This window comes from Copadichromis virginalis, linkage group LG18 (genome assembly GCF_057382275.1).
Source record: "Copadichromis virginalis isolate Kocher_CV1m ecotype Utaka linkage group LG18, C_Virginalis_male_GT1.1, whole genome shotgun sequence".
In the NCBI taxonomy this organism is placed as follows: Eukaryota; Metazoa; Chordata; class Actinopteri; order Cichliformes; family Cichlidae; genus Copadichromis; species Copadichromis virginalis.
This window is the reverse complement of record NC_140635.1, coordinates 22974353-22999207: the sequence shown is the minus strand read 5'-3', so window position 1 is coordinate 22999207 and position 24855 is coordinate 22974353. Positions and strand designations below refer to the sequence as shown.

General features: G+C 41.4%; 3 protein-coding genes across 3 annotated transcripts in view; 1 reads left to right on the top strand and 2 right to left on the bottom strand.

Moving 5' to 3' along the window:
* The window catches only part of LOC146687854 (potassium/sodium hyperpolarization-activated cyclic nucleotide-gated channel 2), a 32891-nt gene extending 28880 nt beyond the window's left edge, over window positions 1–4011 (bottom strand). The window contains exon 1 of the mRNA XM_085438634.1: window positions 2813–4011. Coding sequence (XP_085294760.1) covers window positions 2813–3984 — 1172 coding nt within the window. The 5' untranslated portion in view covers window positions 3985–4011. The remainder of the gene's footprint in view (window positions 1–2812) is intronic.
* Window positions 4012–8001: 3990 nt separating this feature from the next.
* rnf126 (ring finger protein 126) lies at window positions 8002–15780 on the bottom strand. Its single transcript, XM_085439085.1, has 9 exons — window positions 15631–15780; window positions 14797–14855; window positions 14496–14556; window positions 13847–14085; window positions 13584–13652; window positions 13433–13502; window positions 12011–12104; window positions 11570–11685; window positions 8002–9390 (listed from the first exon to the last, which is right to left on the bottom strand). The coding sequence occupies exons 1-9, from the start codon at window positions 15703–15705 to the stop codon at window positions 9238–9240; spliced, it is 936 nt and encodes a 311-aa protein (XP_085295211.1). The 5' UTR covers window positions 15706–15780; the 3' UTR covers window positions 8002–9237.
* Window positions 15781–16889: 1109 nt separating this feature from the next.
* sugp1 (SURP and G patch domain containing 1) lies at window positions 16890–23876 on the top strand. Its single transcript, XM_085439059.1, has 14 exons — window positions 16890–17045; window positions 17506–17680; window positions 17826–17926; window positions 18090–18338; window positions 18496–18619; window positions 18722–18822; window positions 19730–19853; window positions 19945–20273; window positions 20561–20667; window positions 20816–20993; window positions 21098–21204; window positions 22143–22288; window positions 23430–23559; window positions 23780–23876. Exons 1-14 carry the CDS (start codon window positions 17027–17029, stop codon window positions 23804–23806), a joined length of 1917 nt encoding a protein of 638 aa, XP_085295185.1. The 5' UTR covers window positions 16890–17026; the 3' UTR covers window positions 23807–23876.
* Window positions 23877–24855: the final 979 nt, after the last annotated feature.

Below are 24855 nucleotides of genomic sequence, written 5' to 3'. Positions count from 1 at the left end.
GAGAAGAGGGATTTGCTGTGGAAACGCAATAGGCACAAGAGACTGCCTGGCTCAAAATGGAAAAGTGTAAACAAAGTGCAGCCAAAGTGGTATTTTTTACCAGCATGAGCATGCAGAGAATAATGGGGGGGGGGATACTTACTTTTTCCGATACTGATGTGAATTATAATCAGCATTAAACCGATTTCTTTACACATTTTAGATTTTTGTAACAAAGCAAAAGGAATCTAATGATTATCACTGTTTGTGTGAGTAAGGACATGTAGCACTGCTGTTCCTGTAATAACTCAAAAATTTAAATGCAAATGTTTAAATGATGGGTTAAACCATGGAAGGCCTTTTCATCTTCGTTTCTGAACCACTGGGTTTTATTTTGGCTTTGCCTCTTAATAATAATAATAATACATTTTATTTATGAAGCACCTTTCAAGACACCCAAGGACACTGTACAATAGATAAAAACACATAATAGAACAAAGACAATGAAGAACAATAAAAAAAAAGCATAAGATAAAATTAACAAACAGTGGGTTCACAGTGAATATGCAGATTTGAACAGATGGGTTTTGAGTTGAGATTTAAACTGGGGGAGAAAACCAATGTTTCTTATATCTGGGGGTAGAGAGTTCCACAGCCTGGGAGCAGAGAAGGTTAGAGAAGGTTAGCAGAAGAAGTTCCTGAAGAACAGGGGTGATGTGCTGGTAGGAGGGGGTTCTGGTGATAATGCGAGCAGCAGTTCTGAACCAGTTGAAGCTTATGGAGGGATTTTGGGGGGGAGACCATCCAAAAGAGAATTGCAGTAGTCAATACGGTAGGTAACAAGACTGTGGACAAGAAAGGACATAGACTGGGTGGAAAGAGAAGGATGTAATCTGTTAATGTTGCATTTGGCAGGACCGTCTTCATTGTTTAGGGTCCTGCCAACACTTATACATCTGCATGTTTAAAAATCAGTATTTAGGGAATATAAATGACCAGAAAATTCCTTTTTAATTTCTTTCTGTTGTTCAGACCTCATTAAAACCGGATATGTATGAATATAAGCTGAATTTGCGACCAGCAACAAACAAGGAAATGTTTCATGTTTTTGATTTACTTTAATTTAATAACACAGATGCATGCATTTAGGATTTGAGTGAGGAAGTGCTGCATAGGAAGTAGCCTATTATTAAGATCAGCAAGTAGATATCGATTGTTTTCTCTCAGGTTTTACATCTGGAGTCTGAGAGACTGCAAACAGAGGGATTTTCTCACTATTTTTATTATTTTTTATTTCTGAATTCTGAATGATCTGTTTAAATCCATGATTGTATTCTCTTGTCACAAAAAGTCGCGCATAGATTGTGTTAAATGTGTTTTTGAGCCCTCCTGGGCCCCAACAACAGAAAATGAGGGCTCGTTTATACGAAACTCTCAACAATATTACGGTATTGATATCAAGAGGACGACAGTCTCGCTTACTTACTGCCAGTGCTGATGTGACAGGCTGGTAAATGGGACAGAGAGCAAAGTGTTGAGGTTTGATCCCGTCACAGGAAGCTCTGCAGGACAGGTGCAGCGCTGAGTCATTACACTGCGACTTATGCAACAGGAACTGACTCCCCCACCACACGACAACAACAATAACCGCCCCGATGATGATATTTGAAGCAACTTTGTTGCTTTAAGATGCATTGATTAGCATAAGTATCAGGGGAGGCCGCTAGCTTCTCGCGGAGTGGGAGTCTGCGAGCTAAACAAAGGTCTACAAAGTCAAATTGCATCTCTGCTGCTGAAGTTATGTCTCATGCTTGGTATCCTGACACGGTGTTACGTGATACGAAAGGGCCAAGCGTGGATGATGAGTGATGGGGGTCTAAACGTAGCGCTCACACGCGCGAGCCGACTCCAAATGAGATGGGAGCTGTCCACTCCCTGTGGTGCTGAAACCAACCCATCCAGCCCCAGAGTCAAACCTGCTGGTTTTTTGACCCAAATTCAATCAGGCGACTCATACGTTTATAATAAAACGCTGAAAGGCAAGCCTCAATCACGAGGAGCCCTCTTCTCTGGTGCTTCCTCCAAAATATTTGAATGACAAAATAGCTGCTGGATGTCCAGCTGGGTCATCGGCGTTTGAGCCGCAATACAAAAGAGCGCATCCGTCATTATAATGCACAATCCGGGGAGTCTTACAGGCGGATATGTCTCCAGTGAGCATGCTTGAGGTTTCCGCACACTTGGCTCAAGGTGACATTCCATTACTGAGTGCATCACATACACACGCAGGCACACACACTCACACACACACACACACACACACACATACATACATATACATCCTGTCAGCAAGCTTTTGTGGTAGAGCCTACACTGCACACCTTATCCGGATCCTCAAAGAAATAATGGCATTTTAAATGAAGGCAGCTTCAGAGCGCTGTCCCCTTTGCTAAATGAGATCGCACTGCAACGAAAAGTCGAGGTATATTAGCAGGCCTAGCTTGTTGAGCACCCCAGACATGCTATAGTGTGGACTACAATGGGTTTGTTTACAACCTTGAAAGGACACTCTTCGCTAAAGTCGGTTTGCCTGACAACAGGTTGTTTGGCGGGGGGATTACAGGCGGTCCGATGCAATGCATCGTTTTAAATCTCTGCGGGTTCAATCATAAGGGACGGCATGAAAAAACCAGCAGCTGGCAGCCCCGAACAATAAATGCATGTGTTTCCAAGGAGTCCCAGTGGTTAGGCTACTCACTGCAAAGTAAGTTGTAGATGACAATGAGGACCCTTGCGAGCCCCTCATGTAACCAATCGCACCCACAGCTCTTACCTGAAATCGCTGTAAGGGTGGATAATCCAATTTCCAGCTGATTTTACCCTCTCCTGCTCTCTCTCCACTGCTTTTTGACTACCATACATGCGCAAGGAGAATTTGTTAACTCCAGGCTGCAGCATACTGCTAAACTGCCGCTGCATGAAGCTGGCTTGGCTTCCCCGAGGTTCTGCATCTTCGGCGGGCACAATTGCCGGGCCATCCTCCGGCTTCTGGAAAGTGACAGAGTTCCTCGGCTGCTGGGTCTGAGTCTGAGCCGGGCCGTGTAGCGAGGACGAGGCTTTCCGGCTTGGTGCGTTAGAGAAGGACACCTTGGAGTCCTTTTTCTCGGGGACTCCGCTGGACACGGGGTTTGCGCTTTCTCCTCCGTGCCCCCCGGTCAGGGATCCGCCTGGCGTGATCGAGCCGTCCATGCTGGCGGTGGTCGAGTTACAGGCTCCTCGCTTGGCGCTCCCCCCGTCCTCGGCTCTCCCCGATCCCCCGGTCTGCTTCTCCGTCTTGGAGATGATTGAGCGCAGGCTCCCGGTACCCGAGTCCCTCCTGCATTCTCCGTTTTTGTTGCATTTCATGCTGGAAATTGGAGCGACGCCGTTGCAACCATCACCCGCTGTCGCGTTTAAAACCTCTACCGCGACCGCTGATTCCGACGCCTCCACCCCAGAAGCTCTGCAGGTCTCGCCGCGTTGGGCAGCATCGCCCGGAGAGGGTGTCTCGGTAGCTCTGGAGGCAGCAGTGGGCCGTGGGGCGGCAGGAGCGTCCTCTGTGTGCGTAAGGCAGGGTTCCTTGTTGGAGTTTCTCCTGGAAGCCAAGGACGAGGCTCCCCCTCCTGGCGTAAAGTTCTTCATCCTGATACTGCCGCCTCCTCCTCCGCCTCCGCCGCTGCCGCTCCCCCCAGCTCGGCGCAACCGCGGATGCTGAAACTTGGACTCCTCTTCTCCGTCCTCGGTCTCGTCCATTACGACGTTGCTGGGCACACCGGACAGGTTAGCGCTCGCTGCCCCGGGAGAGCCAGGGTCCAGACAGTTCTGCCCGCTGTTGCTCCGCGTGCATTTGGATGAGACAGCCTTGGCTGCGCTGATGTGGCTGCATCCAGTGCCGCCCTCCGCCTTCTTTTTCATGGTGGCAGCAGACGCCGGCGAAACCTCATTCCTGTCCATGACATTGAGCATATCAAATTTTGCCTCCAATTATCTTTGAAGAAAGCCAATCAGAGATAGAGCGAGGAAGGAGAGGAGAAGAAGGGGGAGAGAGAGGGAGAGATGGGGGGGAGAGAAAGGAGAGAGGGAGGGGTGGACGTGACTTATTTGCAAACTACTGCACTTATATTTTCACTAGTCATTGTGTCAGAAATGATTAAGCATCAAATTAATTGGGTTCTTTGCGTCAAATGTCATTACACCATTAGCCTGTGCTCTTCTAAATTCAGTTCAGCCTGCATCCAGCTGAGGCCTCTCAGTCATTACCTTAAACATGAATTAAGCGTCATGTTTAAATCTAAAAAAAAAAAAAAAAAAAATACCTGACATGCTGCCAATTACTGAATGTTTTTCCCTGAACGTCAATGCAAACTGAAATTAATTCATGTGTTCTGTAAGACGTTGACAATGTCAATCTTCCTTAAAGCATGTTGGTGCCTTAGCTGGTGTTTAGCACCCTCTAGTGGTCATAATTCACTTTATGATTCTGGCAAAGCTCTCAAATGTTATCCATGGCACATGTTCAAAACCAGCAACAGATCTACAGTCTGGACTCATTTCTCTACAAAAACAAAGTGCATTGAAGATCCCGAGGGGACATGCTGAAACTCACAATATTGATTTTTGTCCTAAAAGCTTTTTCTTCTTATTCATTCAACTTATTTATTGCTACACATTTGAGTCTAGTAAAAAATATCCAAAATATGAATGGGTCCAGTATAAAGCTTCTTACATTCAAAACATACAATCCATCATTCTCTTCTGCCATAGAGCAAGAGGCAGGCTACACCCTGGACAGGTCACTAGTCTGTCACAGGGGTAACACAGAGAGAAGACAACCATTCACATTCAATTTTCACACCTATTTAGAATCACCAATTAACCTAACCCCACTAACTGATTGTCTTTGGATTGTGGGAGGAAGCCGGGGTACCCAGAGAGAACCCACGCAGACACGGGGGGAACTCCACACAGAAAGTCTCTGGATACAAGCTGGATTCCAACCCAGGACTTTTTAGCTGTGAGGTGCTAACCACTGCCAAGTATACAGCTCATGAAACAAAAACTTCTGTTCTGGTGCTGTCCACATTTGGCCCTTTTTTTTGTTGTTGTTTTTAAATGCTTACTCTTATATGAAAAGGAAATACCAAGGAATAATCAATTATTCCTGTCCTTCTCCAACACCTGACCCACAAAAACAGAACAACTTAACACTCAGAAGTGGAGTCAGCTACTGCATAATCTGGCAGAGACTACCTGTGACAAAGGTCGGCAAGAATACACAGCAGATGTCATGTACTGCAACGACTGTGTTGTGGTTTCACCTGCAAAGTATGAGCACAACACCAGCTGCTTCCACATAGTGAACAAGTAAATATCCACTGGCATCACCACGTTCCAGACTAGCAGATAGTCTGAACCCACATGTAACACCAGCCAAAGCCACAGAGGTATAGCTTCATCTCTACAGATTTAGGCCACGATAATCGAGTGTTCTGCCACCAGAGGAGAGATAGTAGCTAGCCTCTTTTCTTTGTTCTAGTTTTGGTTGGGTGCAATTTTGGCCACATATATTTAAAAAAAAATGGTTGTGGTGCTTCACAGAATCTGGCATTTACACAAGAATATACAGTAACTAATCCCACTTAGCAGATCTGATCTGCGACATCTCAGAAATTTCTTATCTTTTACTATCAGTGCTCAGAAGTCATCTCTGCCCCCCCCCCCCCCCCCCATGTCGTCTTTCTCTCTGTCTCCCTCTTTCTGCAGTCTTCCCCTTGCATCATTAGTCAAAAATGTGCAGCAGCACTCAGGTTCGGTTTAATTTCCTGGTAGTGGTGATGTAGTGTTCTGACATTCTCAAATGGTTTCCAGCTAATTCCAGACCAAAGGGAGGCAGGAAAATTAATGTAGGTAGCAGAAAAGAAACTCTCAACAAGTAGGTAGGTAATATGAGTGGCCCAGAAACATGTTGGTGAACACAAGGGCAGAACGCACATGCTATAAAGGTTGATCCATTAATCAAACCACATGTGTTAGCCCATATTGGGAAGACTAAGTGATGGCCTTATTTGTGTGGCCCATAAGGTAAGAACTCTAAAAACTAAAGAGGAATCACATGATCTGTAAGTCTTCCCAAAAGTTCTAAGGCTTAGTGATACAACATTTCTCCACTACAGCAGTTCTGTCGAGCTTGTGTAAATAAGTCACCAAAAGCTTTCTGTAATTGCGTTGACGTGCTGGCACCTCATTACTTTGTACCAACAACTTGGAGTCCTTTAGCAATCTTATATTCATTTACTTGAATCTGAAAACCTCACAGGGCGCTGCAGTGACTCAGACGCCACCTGATTATTAAGGGCTGCTTAATTCAATGGGAACGTCTGATGTCTTTTTCACACATTGACAGAAATCCAAGAATGGCATGTTCCTTTCAGAGAAGTAGTTCAAGGCTTGAAGGTTTTATCAGTGCAGATTTAGGTTTTATGAACACCAGGCCTCAAATGAACTTGTAATGTTGTAAATGATCTATCAGAGTCATCTTCGTGCTCTTAATTTTGCCTTCACGGTCATTCATGATATGTATAAATACACTCATCAGCTACTTCATTAGGTACTTATTTCCTTAACATAAATATCTAATCAGCCAATCACATAGCAGCAACTGAGTGCGTTTAGTCATGTAGACGTGGTCAGGACGACCTGCAGCAGAAAGGAGAAAGGTGATTTAAGTATCTCTGAATGTGGCATGGTTGTTAGTGCCAGATGGACTGGTCTGAGTATTTCAGAAACTGCTGATCTGCTGAGATGTTCTCACACAAACATATCCTGGGTTTACAGAGAATGGCCCGAAAAAGAGAAAATATCCAGTGAGCATTAGTTTTCTGGGTGATGTCAGAGGAAAATAGCCAGAATGCTTTGAACTAATAGGAAGGCCACAGTAACTCAATGTAATAATAAAGATGGGTTGGTGGATGATTTCTAGTGTTCTATTAAATGCTTGCTCTTTGATGCTGTCAGCTCCCTCAGCTTGTTTTCCCAGCTACTCATACTCTGCTCTCTGGGTCCCAAGGTGCTAAATGGTGGACGCACAATTAGAACATGGGCACCACCTGTGCTAGCCAGCCTTCCCTGGCACTGCCCCATCCATTCCCTGCAGCTGAACAGCAGACCACATCCTGCCACACTCAAATAACCACTTGTTAAAACCAGGGTATCACACGTCAAACCTTGAGACAGAAAGGCTACAGCCACAGAAGACCACACTGGGTGTCACTCCTGTGAGCTAAGAGGAGGAAGCTTAAATTCACATACGCGCAACAAAATTGGTAAAATGAAGATTGACAAAGTGGTTCCTGGTCTGCCAAATCTCGATTTCTGCTGCAACATCCAGATATTAGTCAGAATTTGGTGAAAACAACATGAAATCATGGATTCATTCTGCTTCAGTCTGCTGTGGGGGATATTTTCTTGGAACAATCTGGACCTCCTGTACCAAAAGGGCTTCTTTAAAAAAAAACAAAAAAAAAAAAAACAGAATATTGTTGCTGACCATGTCCTTTTCCTTTATCACCAGTGTACCATCTTCTGATAGCTGCTTCCAGCAGGACAACGCACCATGTCACAAAACTCATATCATCTCAAACTGGATTCTTGAACCACAAATTATTAAGGCAGCCCTAAGAAGGTGTACCTTATAAAGTGTCCTTTGGTTGTTTATCATAACTGAAAGGCTTTGACTTGTGCCGTAATACAGAGAGTGAAATATTATAGTTTAAAATTTGTTGCATCACCATATCAAGTTTTTTTTTTTAAGCCATTGATCAGTTTCTATTAAGCCACACATCATCTACACTGATTCAGTGTTGTATAACAATCACATATAAGGTCAGATACGCGACGTGGCTGAAAACGAGCATTGCTGCAGCAAACAAGACGCTGATTTACAACCATCACTTTACTACATGATCAAAAAAAAGTTTCAAGACATATGTAAGACATTGTTTTATCCAAAAGTTTCAAATCTCACATGGTGAGAAAACACATTAACATTTGTTATGACCCATTAAAGAAATCAAACCTCAAAACACTTCATCCTGAAAAAGGGAATGAGGGAATTTACATTTTTTAACATCCTTTTTTCCCCTAAACCTATAGTTTAACGTATACTGTATAGTTGAACCTCAGAGTAACTTTGTCAGCTGTCATATTTCTGTACAACGTCAGCAAAAACCTTTAAATTTGTTTTCAATCACTTTATTGTGACTGTACAAAAATTCAGTAAATAAAATAATAAACACTTGTTTTCGTGAAACACATTTGGCCAGTTCCACAGAGGTAAGATGATCCCATGCCTGTTTGCCTTTTCTTTTTTTACTTTGCAGGGGTCCAATAAACACACAGTTGTGAACATTTTCACTACATATCCCCTCCTAAGTTGTAACAATGTTCAACTTACCAAGATGCACCAAATACACTGAATCAAACTCTAAAAAAATAAATTAATAAAAAGAAAAAACACATCTTCAAAGATTTATTCAATGCAAAAGGTTGAAATGTTGCTTGTTTTTGTTCAGCAGTTGACTCACATTCACATCCCAACATGAGATTTTGTGCCAAAAAAAAAAAGAAGAAAAAAACCTAAAAAAAACAAAACAAAAACTGTGCAAATAAATAAAAATCAGATGCACACACTCAGTCTCCTTCCCGCAAGGTCTTAGTTTGATCCATTCGCTGTACAGTGGCTCGCAGTTCAAAAAGGAATTCTCTTTCTACACATCTACGGACTCCACCACCACAGGCAATGTTTTTAAAAAAAAAAGAGCATCTTGTCTTTTAAATATAAAATGTGTCCAAGCACTGCTGCAAGGACATGTTTTCATCAAACAGCAGTCCAATCTGGCTTCAATTCTGCTCCGGGTCTTGTAAGAATCCCACTCATAAGTGGACTGTTATTATTATCGTCATCATATTCTCCATCTTTTCTGACTCCCACCTCCTCAAACATTCTGTAACAGTAGCAGCGGGAGCTGGTCCCAATATCCGTTCAGCACAGAAGGAGGGAGAAAAACAACAAAACAAAACAAAAAAAATCCTAAAATTTGAGTTTACCTCGTCTCACTGTCCCGTTCACCTGAGACAGAAAAATGTCCTGGTTTCAGCTGCAGAGAGGAGCTGCTGGGTCTAAGAAGGGTGTGATGTTTTCTCTTGTGAAACAGTGAAAATCTAGGAGTTGCTGGCAGCATTTTCATTGCTAGGTGAGCTTGGGGAGGAAGAGGAGGAGGAAGAGGGGGAGAAGTTCATTCTCGATAACCCCGGCGGGTCTGTGGCTGTGTTTTGTCCACTAAGACTCTTCCTGCACACAGGACACGTATCATGCTGTAAGAGACGGGGCATAGGAAGTTATCACTGTGATCAGCTTTAATACATGGACACAGCAGTTTTATTCTCACCCACAATCTTAATAATTCAGTAAAATGGACAATTGAATTGAATTTAAACAACTGAAAGAAGCCTGGTTCCAGACAACAGCCTTGTGGCTACACTGTAGACATAATGCAGACTCTTCACTGGGTGTATGCTTCCACTGTAATCAATGAAAATGCCTACATTAGGCGTGACAGCAATAAGTAAACTGAGTGTGCCACAAAGAGCCACTCCAAAAACGTAAAAATAGACGACGCTGTTGGGTTGGGAAATCTTTTTTTAACTCCACAAATGACCTTTGATGCCAACATTTATTTAGCCAGTGTAGTCTGGCCATCCCACAAACTCAGTCAAACTGCCTTACTCAGAACATGCAAAAGAGAGCCTTCAGTTTTTAGGCCCCTCTTCTATGGAACCAGCTTCCAGCTTGGATGCGGGAAACAGACACTATCTCTACTTTTAAGATTAGGTTTAAAACTTTCCTTTTTGCTAAAGCATATAGTTAGGGCTGGATCAGGTGACCCTGAATCCTCCCTTAGTTATGCTGCAATAGGCTGCTGGGGAAATTTGCATGATGCACTGAGTATTTATTCTTCAGTCATCTTTCTAACTCACTATGTGTTAATAGACCTCTCTGCACTGAATCGTGCTTGTTATTAACCTCTGTCTCTCTTCCACAGCATGTCTTTATCCTGTCTTCCTTCTCTCACCCCAACCGGTCGCAGCAGATGGCCCCGCCCCTCCCTGAGCCTGATTCTGCTGGGGCTTTCTTCTTGTTAAAAAGGAGTTTTTCCTTCCCACTGTCGCCAAAGTGTTTGCTCATAGGGGGTCATATAATTGTTGGGTTTTTCTCTGTATGTATTATTGTAGGGTCTACCTTACAATATAAAGCGCCTTGAGGTGAACGTTGTTGTGATTTAGCACTGTATAAATAAAATTGAATTGAACTGAACAAGCACGCATGTAGCCAGTAAAAAGAGAGAAAATCACTGCAAACGGTCTGAAAACCCTCTGTGTCCAGTGCAACCAAAGAGTTAGTGTTGGAATTTGTTATTGTCAATTCAATTTGACATATTTCTGTAAACAATGTAATTCAACTGCCTCTAGCCACAGCTTCAGTGACAAGGTGATTTCTTCAGGACTCACACGTCATAAGCTGCTCAAGTTAGAGCAAAATAAAACTAAATAACCCCCACCAACCAGAAAACATCTGACCTCAACACAATGGCAGGATGAATGACAGCTCTTAAATAAGACAGTGCAGCATGCATCCGACTGGTTTTGTAAGCCGTGCCCACTTATACACAGGTACTTTGGTAAACACTGCTTTTTCTGTTTTGGCCTTTTAGTAAAACAGAGCATCTGAAAAAAAATCTTTCCAGGGTGAAGATTGGCTCACAAATGTCAGCAAATTCCTGGAAGATTGCTGAAAGTACCAGAAGAGACACATGATATGCACCAAGGGAAAAAAAATGCAACTCATTTATAATATGGCCTGCAACTAAGTGTAAGACGGGGAAATATTGTGTGTTTTTCCAAACTACCGTGTAATGATGCAGTATGTGTAAAACTGCATGGATTAGAGCGTTTTTCTTTACTCCTGGAATACAGAAAACCACTAAAGTTTCAAAGCAGCAAGATTTAAGAGAGCCACCAGAGAATATTGAGAATCAGTGCTGCTTTTGAAAGTCTTTATTAAAACTGTAAAGCTATGATTTAGCAGTTAACTTGTTTACGGTATCATCAGAAACATTTTAATTGTATTTATATAGCATCAATTCATAACAGCACTCACCTAAAGGCACTTTATACTTTAAGGAAAATAATCTAGAAGATTAGAAAAAAAAGCCAACTATCACACAACCCATTATGAGCAAGAACTTGGCAACATTGGGAGGGAAAAACTCCCTTTTAACAGGAAGAAAACCTTTCAGCAGAACCAGATTCGGGGAGGGGCAGCCATCTGCTGCAACCACATTAGTAGTTTATGAAGTACAAAGGTTATATAAGAATCAAGTGATCCAAAACAAACCTGGCTTCATATGCAAGTGGTTGATATCAATGAAATAACACAATTAATGTTTCAATCAGCTCTATAGTTCTGTTTGCATCATCCATTAAATATACATACCTGTTCCAGCCACGGTACTATACAGTCATTGTGAAACAAATGATTGCAGGGTAGCTGCCTTACACTCTCGTCAACACTGTAGTCTTCTTTGCACACGGGACACTCTAAACCAGCACCTGTGCAAACAGCAAACGACACACCATCTGTCTGTGCTCACACACACATCAGCCCCAGGGAAAACTGAGATCATGCTGATATAGTTTATTTGAGTTTAGGTAGTGTTGAGCAATTGTGACAAAGCCAAATGTCCCAAAAAAGAGACACTTTTCAAAGGCTGTTTTCTCATTATTCAAAAAAAAAAAAAAAAAAAACCACATACTGTTGTTGAATCAGTAGAACTGTCTACACAGATGTTTTATTTGTTTTTAAGTAGAGTGCATAGCTGAGCAGGTTGCAGTGAAATGTACAAAGAACCACACTGAAAATGAGAAGAGGACTTACTGACGTGCTCCTCTGTGATGGAAATCGTGGGTAAATTCTTTATCCTCTCTCTGTCTGCAGGAGGGGGACCCGTGTTTTCAAACTGGTTTAATAACTACAAATGAAAAACAGACATGCTCACAATGACCAGCTGTGACCAAATCAGAATGACAACAAGGCCGATCAAATCAAAGGAAACTTCTCTTCATATTTCTATATGCCTGATCACCGGTGCTTCATTAGGCAGTTGCAAACGTGCATTCTTTGACTCTAGACACAAAAAAAAGGAAAAATTTTAATTTGGACCTTCTCCTTTTTTTTCGACTCCACTCCCACTGTCACTGTTATTTTTAGAGTGAACCTTGAAATTCCTGTTCTGACCAGACCCTCATGTTGAGGATCATTAATATTGATGGGAACCGGGTCAATGAAAGCTATGACCCAGGGACCAAACCACAAGTTTCAGTGAATGAGTCCACAGTGTCCAAGCCTGAAGGCAGCATATCAGGTCAGGAACGTGACCTGGACGTGAAAGTTGCAGGAAGGTTAGAAGTGATGCTGGGCTGCAGAAGATGCTCCTTTAGACTGAAGGTTTTATACAATTCCAGGGGGATACTGCTTGTGACCCTAACTTCAGGCCTGCATTGTGCTTTGCCATTTCCTTAAGCTACAACACTGATGTAATTTCTACCATTTCTGTGTTTGTTGTGGTGGCTCTTTTATTTTGCCTCCATGCGCCTCTTTGTTCTTATCCTGTCCTCAGTCACATTAAACACCATGAATTAAAAACCAAGCTGCACATTTCACTAAATTATGTTCAAGTCACAGATACATTCTGAGCCAGTTAGCCTAGAGCTTTGTCTTTGGACTTCACCTTAATAACATTACAATAATGTCTGTTTTGGACTTCTGCAAAGACATTTAGGGGCATGCTGGTGTGTTACGTGTTAACCATGCGGTTATGTCCTGATGTTTCATATCCAGTGCCAGCCGATAGAAAAAAAAAAATGCTGGGAGTTTTTTTCCCTCCTAGGTCCTCGTTCTTCGTTGTAGTCAGCCCCCCCTCCCATCTCCCACAGAGTAATTTTTGTTTGTTCAAAAAATCAGCTGATGCAGATTTACATTTTAGTTAGTGATGCAAATTTGAAAGCCTTCAAGGTCAAATCTCTGAAGCCTCTCTGTGTACGTTAGTGAGACTTCCTGAAACACCAGACGGAGGTTCCAAATGTTGTGCTCAACACTTTTAGATTGTTTCAGTGTATTTTTAAGTGCTAAACTTGCTAAAATGACCCCACTCTGAAATCCAGGGCCCAGGTCTTGTATTCACTAGATCACAGTATTCCTGAAACTCTGTTGAATAGATTTGTTGGACTCGAAAGCCAAGTATAAAATTCTGTTTCAGTTTATCTCTATTTTCATGTGAAAGAAAAACATTGTACATACCTGCGTAATGATAGCATCGAGCCCATTGGCACCCCAGGCATAGTCCATTGGATTGGAATGTAGCATACCCCTGCAAATTAAGAAGGATGTTAAAGTAAAAAGTCTCCTGAAATAAGTAAGCAATGTGTCTATCATACATTCTTAAACTTACCAAGGTCCCATCCCAATATTTGGCATGGCTGTAGGTGCTATAATTCCATTTACTAGCTGCTGGATAATTCTAGTCAGGAAAAAAGAAACATCACAAAAACAAACTACTTACAACAAGCAACAGGGTTCAAACTGAGAAACAGTGGGATTAATACTGTTACCATAACATGTGACATATAATGTTTGCACATAACACAGTAACAAGCCAAGCTGTTTCCCCTGTCACTTCTTCTCAGTTACGCTCTACTGCTGAAAATGTCTCACCCCTCTAATGTGGGCACTCCTTCGTGTCGCGTACCCTGTCGCCGAGGAACATGCCGACCCCGTGGTTGCCGTGCACCGTATCTTTGCCGCGATGCCATTTCCCGCTCTCTCCTGTTTTCCGTCTCTCGGTTGTCCTCTGTGGGTAGCCGCAACCGAAGGTCAAAGTTTTCATCAAAAATCCCAAGGGCGAACGGACCATAACCCGGGGGAAATGTGAATAAGTGCTGGTGATCCACGTTCTAGTGGTAGAGACAGAGACAATGTCAAAATATAGTGTAGGGCATAGGTGTCAAACTCTGGCCCGTGGGCCAAATTTGGCCCGCAGCCTAATTACATTTGGCCCGCGAAGCCATACCAAATTACTATTAGAGCTGGCCTACTGGTATTATACAGCTAATATATATATTGTTTAGTATTAAGCTTTGCTTGTTCCATATTCAGTTTTCCAGCAAAACTTATTTGAGTCCATAAGAAAAGATTCATTTTTATATCTGGAGGAAGATTTTTTTTTCAATAAATATTAATGTTAGCCCGCCACTTTGTTCCAGTTTTGAATTTTGGCCCACTGTGTATTTGAGTTTGACACCCCTGGTGTAGGGTGTTAAAAAAAAATTTTTCAGAACCAGCTGATTTATCACGTCACACTTACCTCCAAGACTGGGCGGAACTGATCACTGGAAGAGGAAGTAGAGGCAGACCCATTTTCAGCACTGCATAAACAGAAAGTGAAACGTTAAGAGGTAGAAATGTACTGAAATATTAAACTAAGTAGCGATACACCGATTTATCATCAGAGCATCAGTACACAAGTCCCTTCTGCCTATGGTCAAGATTTACTGGTGGCTCATATTTTGCACTGATGTTCTGATTCATTGACTAAATGTTCAAAGAGAGTGTGATGAAGAGCTAAACTTTGTTTCAGTGGACTTCTTCAGATTGATCCTCCTTACCTTCTTTCTTCAGGCAGTTCCTCAATAAAACCAGATTCACAGCGTGGACACGTGTAGTCCTACAATGAAAATGTAAATTTGAATCCCTGACACAAACAAAGTTGTCTCTTTATTAGGTCGAACGCCAACATTATATACTTCTGCAACCCATATAATTTTTTTTTTTTAATTGTCTTTAGGAGCGTTTATGGAGTGCAACTTTATTGAGCAGGGCTTCAGAAGTTTCCTACATTTAAAGGGCACTGTGTCACACAGCTGAGCAGCAGACTGACTAAAGAGAAACTGTTACTGCAACATTCAAGAAGCTTCATGTGAAAGGCTTTGACAACAGTGCTGGGAGGTTGGTTGATGCCACAACAGCAGAGCCGACAGAGAGTGACTTTGTAATGATTTAACAACTACAATCAGCCAACAACAGTCTTTACTGGAAAGCATTCCCCGCTAAGCGGTGTCTCCTGAGTAAAAAAAAGAACAAGTCCCCTAAATCGAAAGTGAGCCCGCGGTCTTCCGTTAGCTTGCCCGTTAATGTCAAAAGGCTACCGCGGCTGAACTTGTCAAGCCCTTAACGTCAGCTCTACCTGGTTGTCATTTAGTGACGTTCGATATAATAAGGGTAAAACATGACATCTCAACCCAAGCGTATCCGCCAGCCTGATTAGTGACACCTGACTACCACCCCGTCCTTTACTACAGGGCTAGCCGAACTAGCGCAGCTAAACAGCAGCAAATGAGTCGAGAGACTCTTTGAGTGCCAAACCCACATAAAAAAAAAGACAAGGTCGGATATTACTCATCATCCTTCACGCGGACAAAAGGTGTCTCTACGGCCCTTACCGGTAAACGCGGACTAATCTCTGCTGAACACCGGTGACAAAAAAACCGGCAGGGCCGTGGGGGAGCTTCAGCCATTTCTGAGCAGGAGAGCAGTTCGCACAGTACGGACGGGTAGCAGCAAGGGACAACAGCAACGGCTCTTGCAACAGGAAACGGAAACTAACGCGCACCTGACACGACAGGCAGGAAATGATTTCCGGTGTATTTACCTCCAAATTATAATTTCTTCTATCGTACCATAAAACGAACTAAACGAATATATAATATAGAAGCAAGTCTTTAGTTTTATTTTTTGTCAGTTTTGTCAAATTTGAGGAGGCCCTATTGGTGCATTTTTGACCTACATTGGTATGGCTATAAGACAAAGTGTTTTGTCTATCTGTATATTGTACTACCTTTTCAGAACGTTTTAAACCTGATCATTTTTATAATAATACAAGGAAGAAGGCAAAGAAGAAAGAGAACTAACCCATTTTAAACAATAAAAATGAACCTGAAAAGAAGCTGAATGATAACAATTAATAAATGATTAAAGTATTGGACTATAATTACTGTATTTTTATTCTTCTTTCGACTACTGCCTACTCCTCTGTCACACGAATCCTCGGCATGTCCTCCTTCACTGCATCCATCTTCTTCCTGCCTGATAGCTCAATAGTCAGAGCTTGTGGTAACAATATATTCACTAGCCCTCCTCTTTACAAGTCCAAACAATTTCAATAGGGCAGGGAGATGTGAAGAAAAAAAATCTTACTACAGGTTGTTTTGTTGTTGTTTGTTTATTTCTTTATTTTCCTTTAGGGGTTTGAAGATGAAGGATAATTATATACCTTGTTTAAGATTCGGAATTTAAGAAAGCATGGTTTTATTTAATTATTCTATACCTATTTATGGTAAATGGCCTGTATTTGTATAGCGCTTTACTAGTCCCTAAGGCGCTTTACACATCCAGTCATCCACCCATTCACACACACTGGTGATGGCAAGCTACATTGTAGCCACAGCCACCCTGGGGCGCACTGACAGAGGCGAGGCTGCCGAACACTGGTGCCACCGGGCCCTCTGACCACCACCAGTAGGAAACGGGTCAAGTGTCTTGCCCAAGGACACAACAACCGATACTGTCCAAGCCGGGGCTCGAACCGGCAACCTTCCGATTACAAGGCGAACTCCCAACTCTTGAGCCACGATCGCCCGATTTACTACATAGACTTTAAAGTAAATGCGGTTAAGGCTCGAGGTAAAAAATTATGCTTTTATTCTGGTGAGTGGAAACCGGAAGTTTTGTGGGGAAATTCAGCCTGAAGTCGCCCCGCTTCTACCGTAACTACTGCAGGCCTTTTGTGTCGTCCCTGCTCGTCTTCTTTAGAAGTGCATTTTTCTTCCTGCTGCGACCATGGAGTCTGGCGATTCAGGTAAACCTTTACAGTGAGATTTACGCCAAATACGTGCAAACTGCACTTTAAGGTCGATAATTTATCCGTTAAATCTCACAAGCTAATTTAGCTTGTTTGAACCAGTGTACAACGCCAGCTAAGTTAACTAGCTGTTGGGTTAGCTGGATCAGGTTTTAAATAAGATCAATACAGTTCAATAAATACACACTTTTAACTGCAGTCTTTAACAATCATATTTAAAGACACAACTGCCTCTTTAACCCAGTTCAGAGTTCGTCACATAGCTACTGAAAATTGTTTTGTTGCTCGAATAAGTGTTTTTTTTTTTTTTTTAAAAAAAGGCTAGCACTAGTCTTCGCCTGTTTATAAAATAAGTGTCAGATTTCCTGATATGCTAGTTGTTTCAGAGGGTGGCTCTATCTTTTGTTAGAGGTTTAGATTTGTTGTCACATGCATTGTATTTTGTCATGTATTTGAGGTCGAGGAGGAGGAGGGTGGAAGTCCAGACCCATCCAACCACAGAAAAGCAAAATGAACATGACTATTCTCCGTCAAGAAAAACTGATAGCTCAGAAGAAAAAAGAGATCGAAGAAAGAATGGCAGAGCAAGCAAAAATGAATGTTCAAACCACTAGCAAGCCTCTGCCTGAAAGGTAATTATACACATCCTATCATGGCCCACATTCAGTTTGAATACCAACAATCTGATACTTGTACACGTGAATGTTTTCTGTGATGCCAACCTTAGACTTGAAAACATATTTTTAAAAATACCTTTTTACACTTTTATCCCTGTAGTTCTACCAGTGTCCAAGGGGCTTCCACAAATAAGTTCGCAAATGATGGGAGCTTCTTACAGCAGTTCATGAAGATGCAGAAGGAAAAGGCGCATGTGTCTGGTTAGTACCCAATTCTGCACAGCTTACTCAAAATATTGAATGATATTTAGCAGAGCTTTAGATGGGACAGTTTGCATTAGTATGCATAACCTAATTAATTAGAATCTAAATATAATAGAATTTAGTAGAAGGGTTTTCCTGAAGTGTCTCCCTTTCTTTCTAGGTTCCATCAATGATGCCAAGACCCCATCAACCCCAACTTTATCACCAGGAGGAAATGCGCTCCAGAAAAAGAGCATTTTCGTTGGCCAGCGACCTGGCCTTGGAGTCAGCAGCATGCTAAATCAGTTCAAGAGCTTCTCACAGTCCAAGAAGAATCCCATTCTCAGCCAGAGGCCAAGTGTCTTTTGCTCTCCAGATGGTGATGATGAGGAAGAAGAGGCCGATTACTCCAAATTCTTAGAGATGAAAGGTAATTCCTGGCCTGTGTTTTTCATTGTGTCAGGGGACACCTCCATGGCTTGGACATTTCAGTGCATCCTCTGCGTACTCCAGTGGAACAGTTGCCTTGTGACTGGCATTTTGTCATTTGTGCCCTTTGAGTAAATGTACTCATAGCGTGCTTAAAGTCTCTCCCCCAGAGGATTCAGACACCAGACTCATTATCGACAAGATGGCTTCTTTTGTGGCCGAGGGGGGACCTGAGTTGGAGAAGAAGGCCAAGGAAGACTACAAGGACAATCCTGTTTTCTCGTAAGTTTGAAGGACATTGTCGCTTAACTTAGTAAGACTTATTTTACTCTGAAAGTTTTTTTCAGACATATCTGTTTTACAATTTTTGCCCTTGTCTTTTAGTTTTTTGTATGATAAGAGCAGCGTGGAATATCTCTACTACAAGAAAAAGATTGCAGAATGGAAAAAGGATTTGCAAAGACCAGAGAAACTCTCAGATAATGGTAAATGGCCTTTTTACTTCACACACTTCCTTTTCTGCTTCTTTTCTTTAATCTTTCCTCTCAAGAGTTACTGTTATTGCACAGGAATGCATGCCGATACCGCATTCTCAGATACACTTGCAATTTTCAGGTATTATAATCTGACTACTGAGATACTCAGAGCTCGATAGTGATGGCTAATATCGTGACTACAGAAGCCTGTAACTAATGTACTATTGCAACGGAGTTCATCATAACTTGATCTGTTTTGAAAACTGCATAGCAGAAGGCTCACATTTCTCAGTAGTGTTAGTGCAGCTTACCATCTACACCAATACTTTTTTATTTTAAATGTGTAACTTTTACTGTGTCTACTCCTAGCATATCTAAAACTGAGATATTTAGAAAGCAGCTGAACCATTCATGTATTTTAAAGTTCTGATCTGGATCTGCACTTTTCAACACCCACTTTCTGCTTCTGATTGGGTCTTTTTCCAACTTCATGCCAACACATCACAGCTAGCCTTTGCTTTTAACTGTGCTTAATATGTTGCAGATTTTGCTTTCAGACTCTCAATCTGTTTTCTGGCACAATGACTGTGCTATACTGATTTATTTTTGGATAAGTCTTTAATAAATACAGTATTAGACTTTGACTTGAACGGTGTAATGAATGCAGATGTAAGTTTTAAATTATAGTCATACTGTATGTTGTTGGAGTCTCTCAGGGCTTCATTCTTCATTTGTTACAGTAAACGCCTCAAATCCATACAGTTCCCCATTCACCACCCCTGTCCCCCTTGCTCCTCCTTCCCTTTTCCTTTTCTTATCCCCTATTGGCTCTAGACTGGTGGTGTATGAGGGCCAGTTGAGTACGGTACAGTAGTAGAGTGTGAATTGACTCCCAGTACTAATAGGCTGCTTAAAGTCTCCCCCCCAGTGGACGCGGAAACCCAGCAGGTGGCTGAGAAGCTGGCCAAGTTTGTGGCGGAGGGTGGCCCAGAGGTGGAAGCCATCGCTGCTGAGCGCAACCGAGACAACCCAGCCTTCAGGTAAGTGGCCATATCTGTTCCTGTGTCCTGCATGTCTCACATTTTCTTTTTTGATAGTTCGTCTGAACTGTATGAATCTTCTGTCCTTCAGTTTTTTATATGATGAACAAAGTCCAGCCCACCGTTTCTACAAAGAGAAAGTAAAGGAGTATCGTGCTGCAAACTCTCAGAACTCTGCAGATTTAACAGGAGATTCCAGGACAGCTGTTAAGCCACCAGCTGCTTTTCCAGTACCAGAAATCTCTCCACAGCAGAGCCAACCATCTGCACTTCACTTTAAGGAGTCAGAAACCCCACCTGTGAAACGAAAGAGGAAGAGCAGATGGGGGTCTGAAGAAGACAAAGTCGACCTGCCTATTCCTCTCATTGTTGTTCCTCATGAGAACAGTCTTCCAGACCCTAACGCACCATCACTTTCTGGTATTTACTTTACAAATGTGCAAGTACTGTTCATGTGTTTATTTGTAGGGGATGAATATTAATTTAACCCCAAACCTTTTTCTTGTGCAATTCTTTCGTAAGACGGTATTATGTGTTTTGCAGCTGACAACAAATATTATTAAATATTTTCCAACTTATGCATGCTAATGCTCATAGCCATATTTCATAAAGTCATCTGAACATTGAGCCCAGCAAGATAGTTTGACAATTAATGAGCAATTGAAATTGCTAGCATTATACATACTAATGGATATTCCCCGTTTTAGCCCAGGAGCTGAGAGGTCTGGGTTATAAAAAAGGGAAACCTCTTGGTCTGGTTGGAGTGACAGAATTATCTGAGGACCAGAAGAGACAATTGAAAGAACAACAAGAGGTATGGAAGTATTAAAAAAGAATACATAGTGTTGTTGCTTTAGTCTTTTAAATTTCTTTCAGATCATACAAGATTATAATTTCCTGGAAGTTCTTAACAACATATGTGTTGCTAACTGAGCAGGTGTTGTTTTGGGGGTTTTTTGCAGATGCAAGAGATGTATGACATGATCATGAAGCACAAGCGTGCAATGGCAGACATGCAAGTGATGTGGGAGAAGGCCATAAGAGAGCATCAGCACGAGTATGACAGCGATGAAGAGGTTGACCAGCAAGCGGGGACCTGGGAACATCGGCTCCGAAAGATGGAAATGGAGAAGACTCGCGGTGAGTTTTACCAGCAGCCTGGAAAATCATTCATTTACACTTTAACTCTATAGGATTTTGAAGACTTGGTTTTGTTTTTTTTTTAATGTAAATGTCTATTCCAGAATGGGCTGAATCTCTGACAGAAATGGGTAAAGGGAAGCACTTTATTGGTGACTTCCTGCCCCCAGAGGAGCTGGAGAAGTTTATGGAGACTTTCAAGGCACTAAAGGTCAGTTTTCATTTCAATTCAACACTTCCCCAAATTGGGAAGGAAATATCAGGATTTGTTTAATGCATCACGCATGTTATTTCTGGGGAAAAGAAAGGATTGCAAAAGTAGGCCCTTGTAAATCAGTTTTTTCATATATATATATATATATATATATATAATTTTTAGTGTCTTTTCCACAACAAATGCATACATATCTTTAGTAGAGCTGAGGTTTTTCTGAAATGCCTCAGCAGTTGAACCCAGACTGCCCATTTCCCAGCACATTCCTCGTCCCTTTCTGAAAGTCCCCTAGGAACAGACTGTAATTGCTACTTTAAAAAGAAATCTGTGTGATTTGACACTGTTATTATCTCATCAAAAAGTATCAAAGCTGAAAAAATGAGCACTATGAATGTAATTTGTCTCCCAGAGGCATGGGAAGTTGTTAGAAAGTCAGCTCCAGGATGTGGCTTTTTAAATGGCAAACGGCATACAGTTTGAGTCTAAGCACATATAAACACAGACAAGTGTCTTTGAGGAAAATGTAATATAACTGTTGGGTTATTATAGTACATATGTTTTTGCAGGCTGTATTTGATGAAGGCCTGAAGGCTGAGTGTTATTGAGATACATCATCTATAATGTTCTCAACATTTAAAACAACTAAAAAATAGAAGGACACCTATGACTTAACTGTACAAATCTAATAATCAACTATATACACTCCCTGTTTCTGTACATGTGCACTTCCCAAGGATGATAAACATTATTGCTTTATTTTAGCTGTTTCCATGTCCCATTGGCTCCATGTTTGTGCGATATCTTTAGGATTTTTTTTGAGTGTTTCTAATAAAACTGAATTATGATTCCTCACAGTCATAAAAAATGTGTGGAATCAAAACACAATGCTGCTTCTGTTTGTTATGAATGCTCAACTTTTTTTCCTGGATTCACAGGAGGGTCGGGACCCTGACTACTCAGAATACAAAGAGTTTAAGTTGACGGTGGAGAATCTCGGTTTCCGAATGCTCATGAAGATGGGCTGGAAAGAAGGCGAAGGCCTCGGCAGTGAAGGACAAGGAATAAAGGCTCCTGTCAACAAGTGAGCATTTCTACTTATATCATCCTTCTAATATTTAAATTAAACTGAACTCAGTGCCGTAATTTTATCATGTTGGATTTCTGGTGTTTACAGTTGTGGGCAAAAGTTTGCATATACTAATCATGGGCATGAATGCCGTGGTAAATTGGGGCTTTAAATGATTTCTTTTAACTGTTAATTTTCCAGGATGGATTGATTGTAATATTTGGTTAAATGTCTCTTATCAAGTTGCACCTCAACCAGACACTTTTGGTATTGGCAAACCAGTTCATTTAAACCCAGCTTTTAAACATAGTCTACAGATTTTCAATAAGGTTGAGGTCGGGGCTTTGGGAAGGCCATTCCATCGGCTTAATGTTAACCTGCTTTGACTGAAATTTGGTTTGGATAATCTTGAAGGTGTTTTTAGAGCAGGATCGTCTTTATTGGTCAGTACCCTCTCACTCCATGTCAACGTGAAACTCGCTTCAGTGTGGACAGTGACACTCCAGCAGTTTCCAGTTCTTGAGTTTTGGCAGTTATAAAAAGATTCCAACTTGTGCACCATTTCTTGTTTTGTTTTTTTGTTTTTGTTTTTTAAGTCGATAGAGAGTAATATATGCTGTATAATCACTCCATCCTGGAAGATGAACGGTTGCAAAAATTCTAAATAACCATGAAATCCATGCCCATGATGAGTGTAAGTAAACTACACCTGATTTACTACTTCAGTACTTTGGTACATACATTGCAGGAATTATTAGTTCAACATTTAGTGCAGTAAGTATATAAAAGTGTAATTTGGTGTCGTTAAATGACCCGGTAATGACAGTGTCAGGAATGTATTACTTAGCAGTCAGTTTACAGTGTGTGCTTGTAAACCTTGTGGGCGTTTATACCTAAATAGGACTTAGCAGACCTATTTAGGTATAAATAGCTGAATATAAACACAGCCATTATTACCACTGGCTCTGTTTATATTCAGCTGTCTCAGGGGGCCATGAGTTTGACAGTGAGCCAACGTGCACGGTAGCCATTCATTAATACTTTCATTATTTACACCTCTGATTTGGAAGAGCAGTTGTTTTTATTAGAGACTGTAACACTCGTATCAGAGAGACACAAAAAAGTCTTGTTTTATGATCTCTCTGTCTCACTCCAGGGGAACTACGGCTATGAATGGAGCAGGATTTGGAATTGACCGCCCAGCTGAGCTCTCGAAAGGTGATGATGAATATGACGCTTTTAGAAAGAGGATGATGCTCGCCTACCGCTTCAGGCCCAACCCACTGGTAACATATCTTTTATGTTTTCTAACATTGTAAAAGTAATCTATAAAATTTCACCAATTTATTTAAACTGTTTACATAATTTGGATTTGCATAAAGAAAGCCACACATTGTTTCCGTGTTATGATCTGTTGACTTTTTAAAGAAGATTTCTGCTGCACAGCCACACACAGTCCTTTGTTGTGCTTGAATTTAATCTGCTTTTTCTTTTGTCTTCTTACAGAATAATCCACGGAGACCATATTACTAATGTAGACAGCTGTTTATGTTTATACTTATTCTTCTTTATTGTAACTTAATAAAAAGCTCTTTTTTTTTTTTCCCCAGTTGCCACAGCTCTGCTTCATTACAAAATGAACACTGTTGCACAGTAGAAAGTGTGTGTGTGTGTGTGTGTGTGTGTGTATGTGTGTGTGTGCCCGCCCGTGCCCAAGAGGATGACGAAGTTTGAAAATGGAATAAAGCTCTGTAGATTCTCTAGTTTGTTTGGTGTAATTACACACAGTTTTCAGTATTTGATCATCTGTGTTATATTTCAATTACAGATTGTAACAAATACTGTCCTCACCCAACTTCTATAATAAGTAAACTCATTACATCTTTTTGCTTTACCATCTAATAAACTCACTTCTGCTTTAGCACACAATTTTCTGTATAGTTTTGTTTACTGTGTTCTGTAACAATTTTGATTATTTTCACTATATGCTACAGTTTCTGCAATAAAACAGCCACCTCCTGAAATGTGCAGTTATCTTTTCACCTGCTTATACCTATTTGTTTATAATCTATTTATTAGAGGACATGCAGGGGTCAAGAGTATCTTACTTTCAGTTTATGACATACCTGTGTGCCAAGTGTAGGCAGTCGTGTAATCATATTTGATAGTTTGATCGGTAATCATTCTGCCATGGCTCTGTACAGCAGTGAGTCATTAAGCAGGCTTGACCGGGCTCAAGCAGCCAGTAGTGAGGAGTGACAAATCAGTGAAACCAGACCTTCAGTTTGCCATTCTCCAGAGAGGTTTAGACAGGATAAATATAACTCAGAAATCCCAGCTAAGCAAGAGCTGCTCCTCAGCCAAACAATCAATCAGAGGCAACTTAAGTGAAAGTAGAAAGTAAATCGAGAGTTGCTGGTTAATGGCATGAGGGTTTCTTGATGGATTAAATTTCTTAAGACAGATATTAGTGGGTGCAATTATTATAATCCATTAATCTTTTGATCTCTTAAAATTTATGAGAATTGTGATAGGGATGTAAAATAGCTTTTGACAATATACTTAAATTATTTATCTTGAAG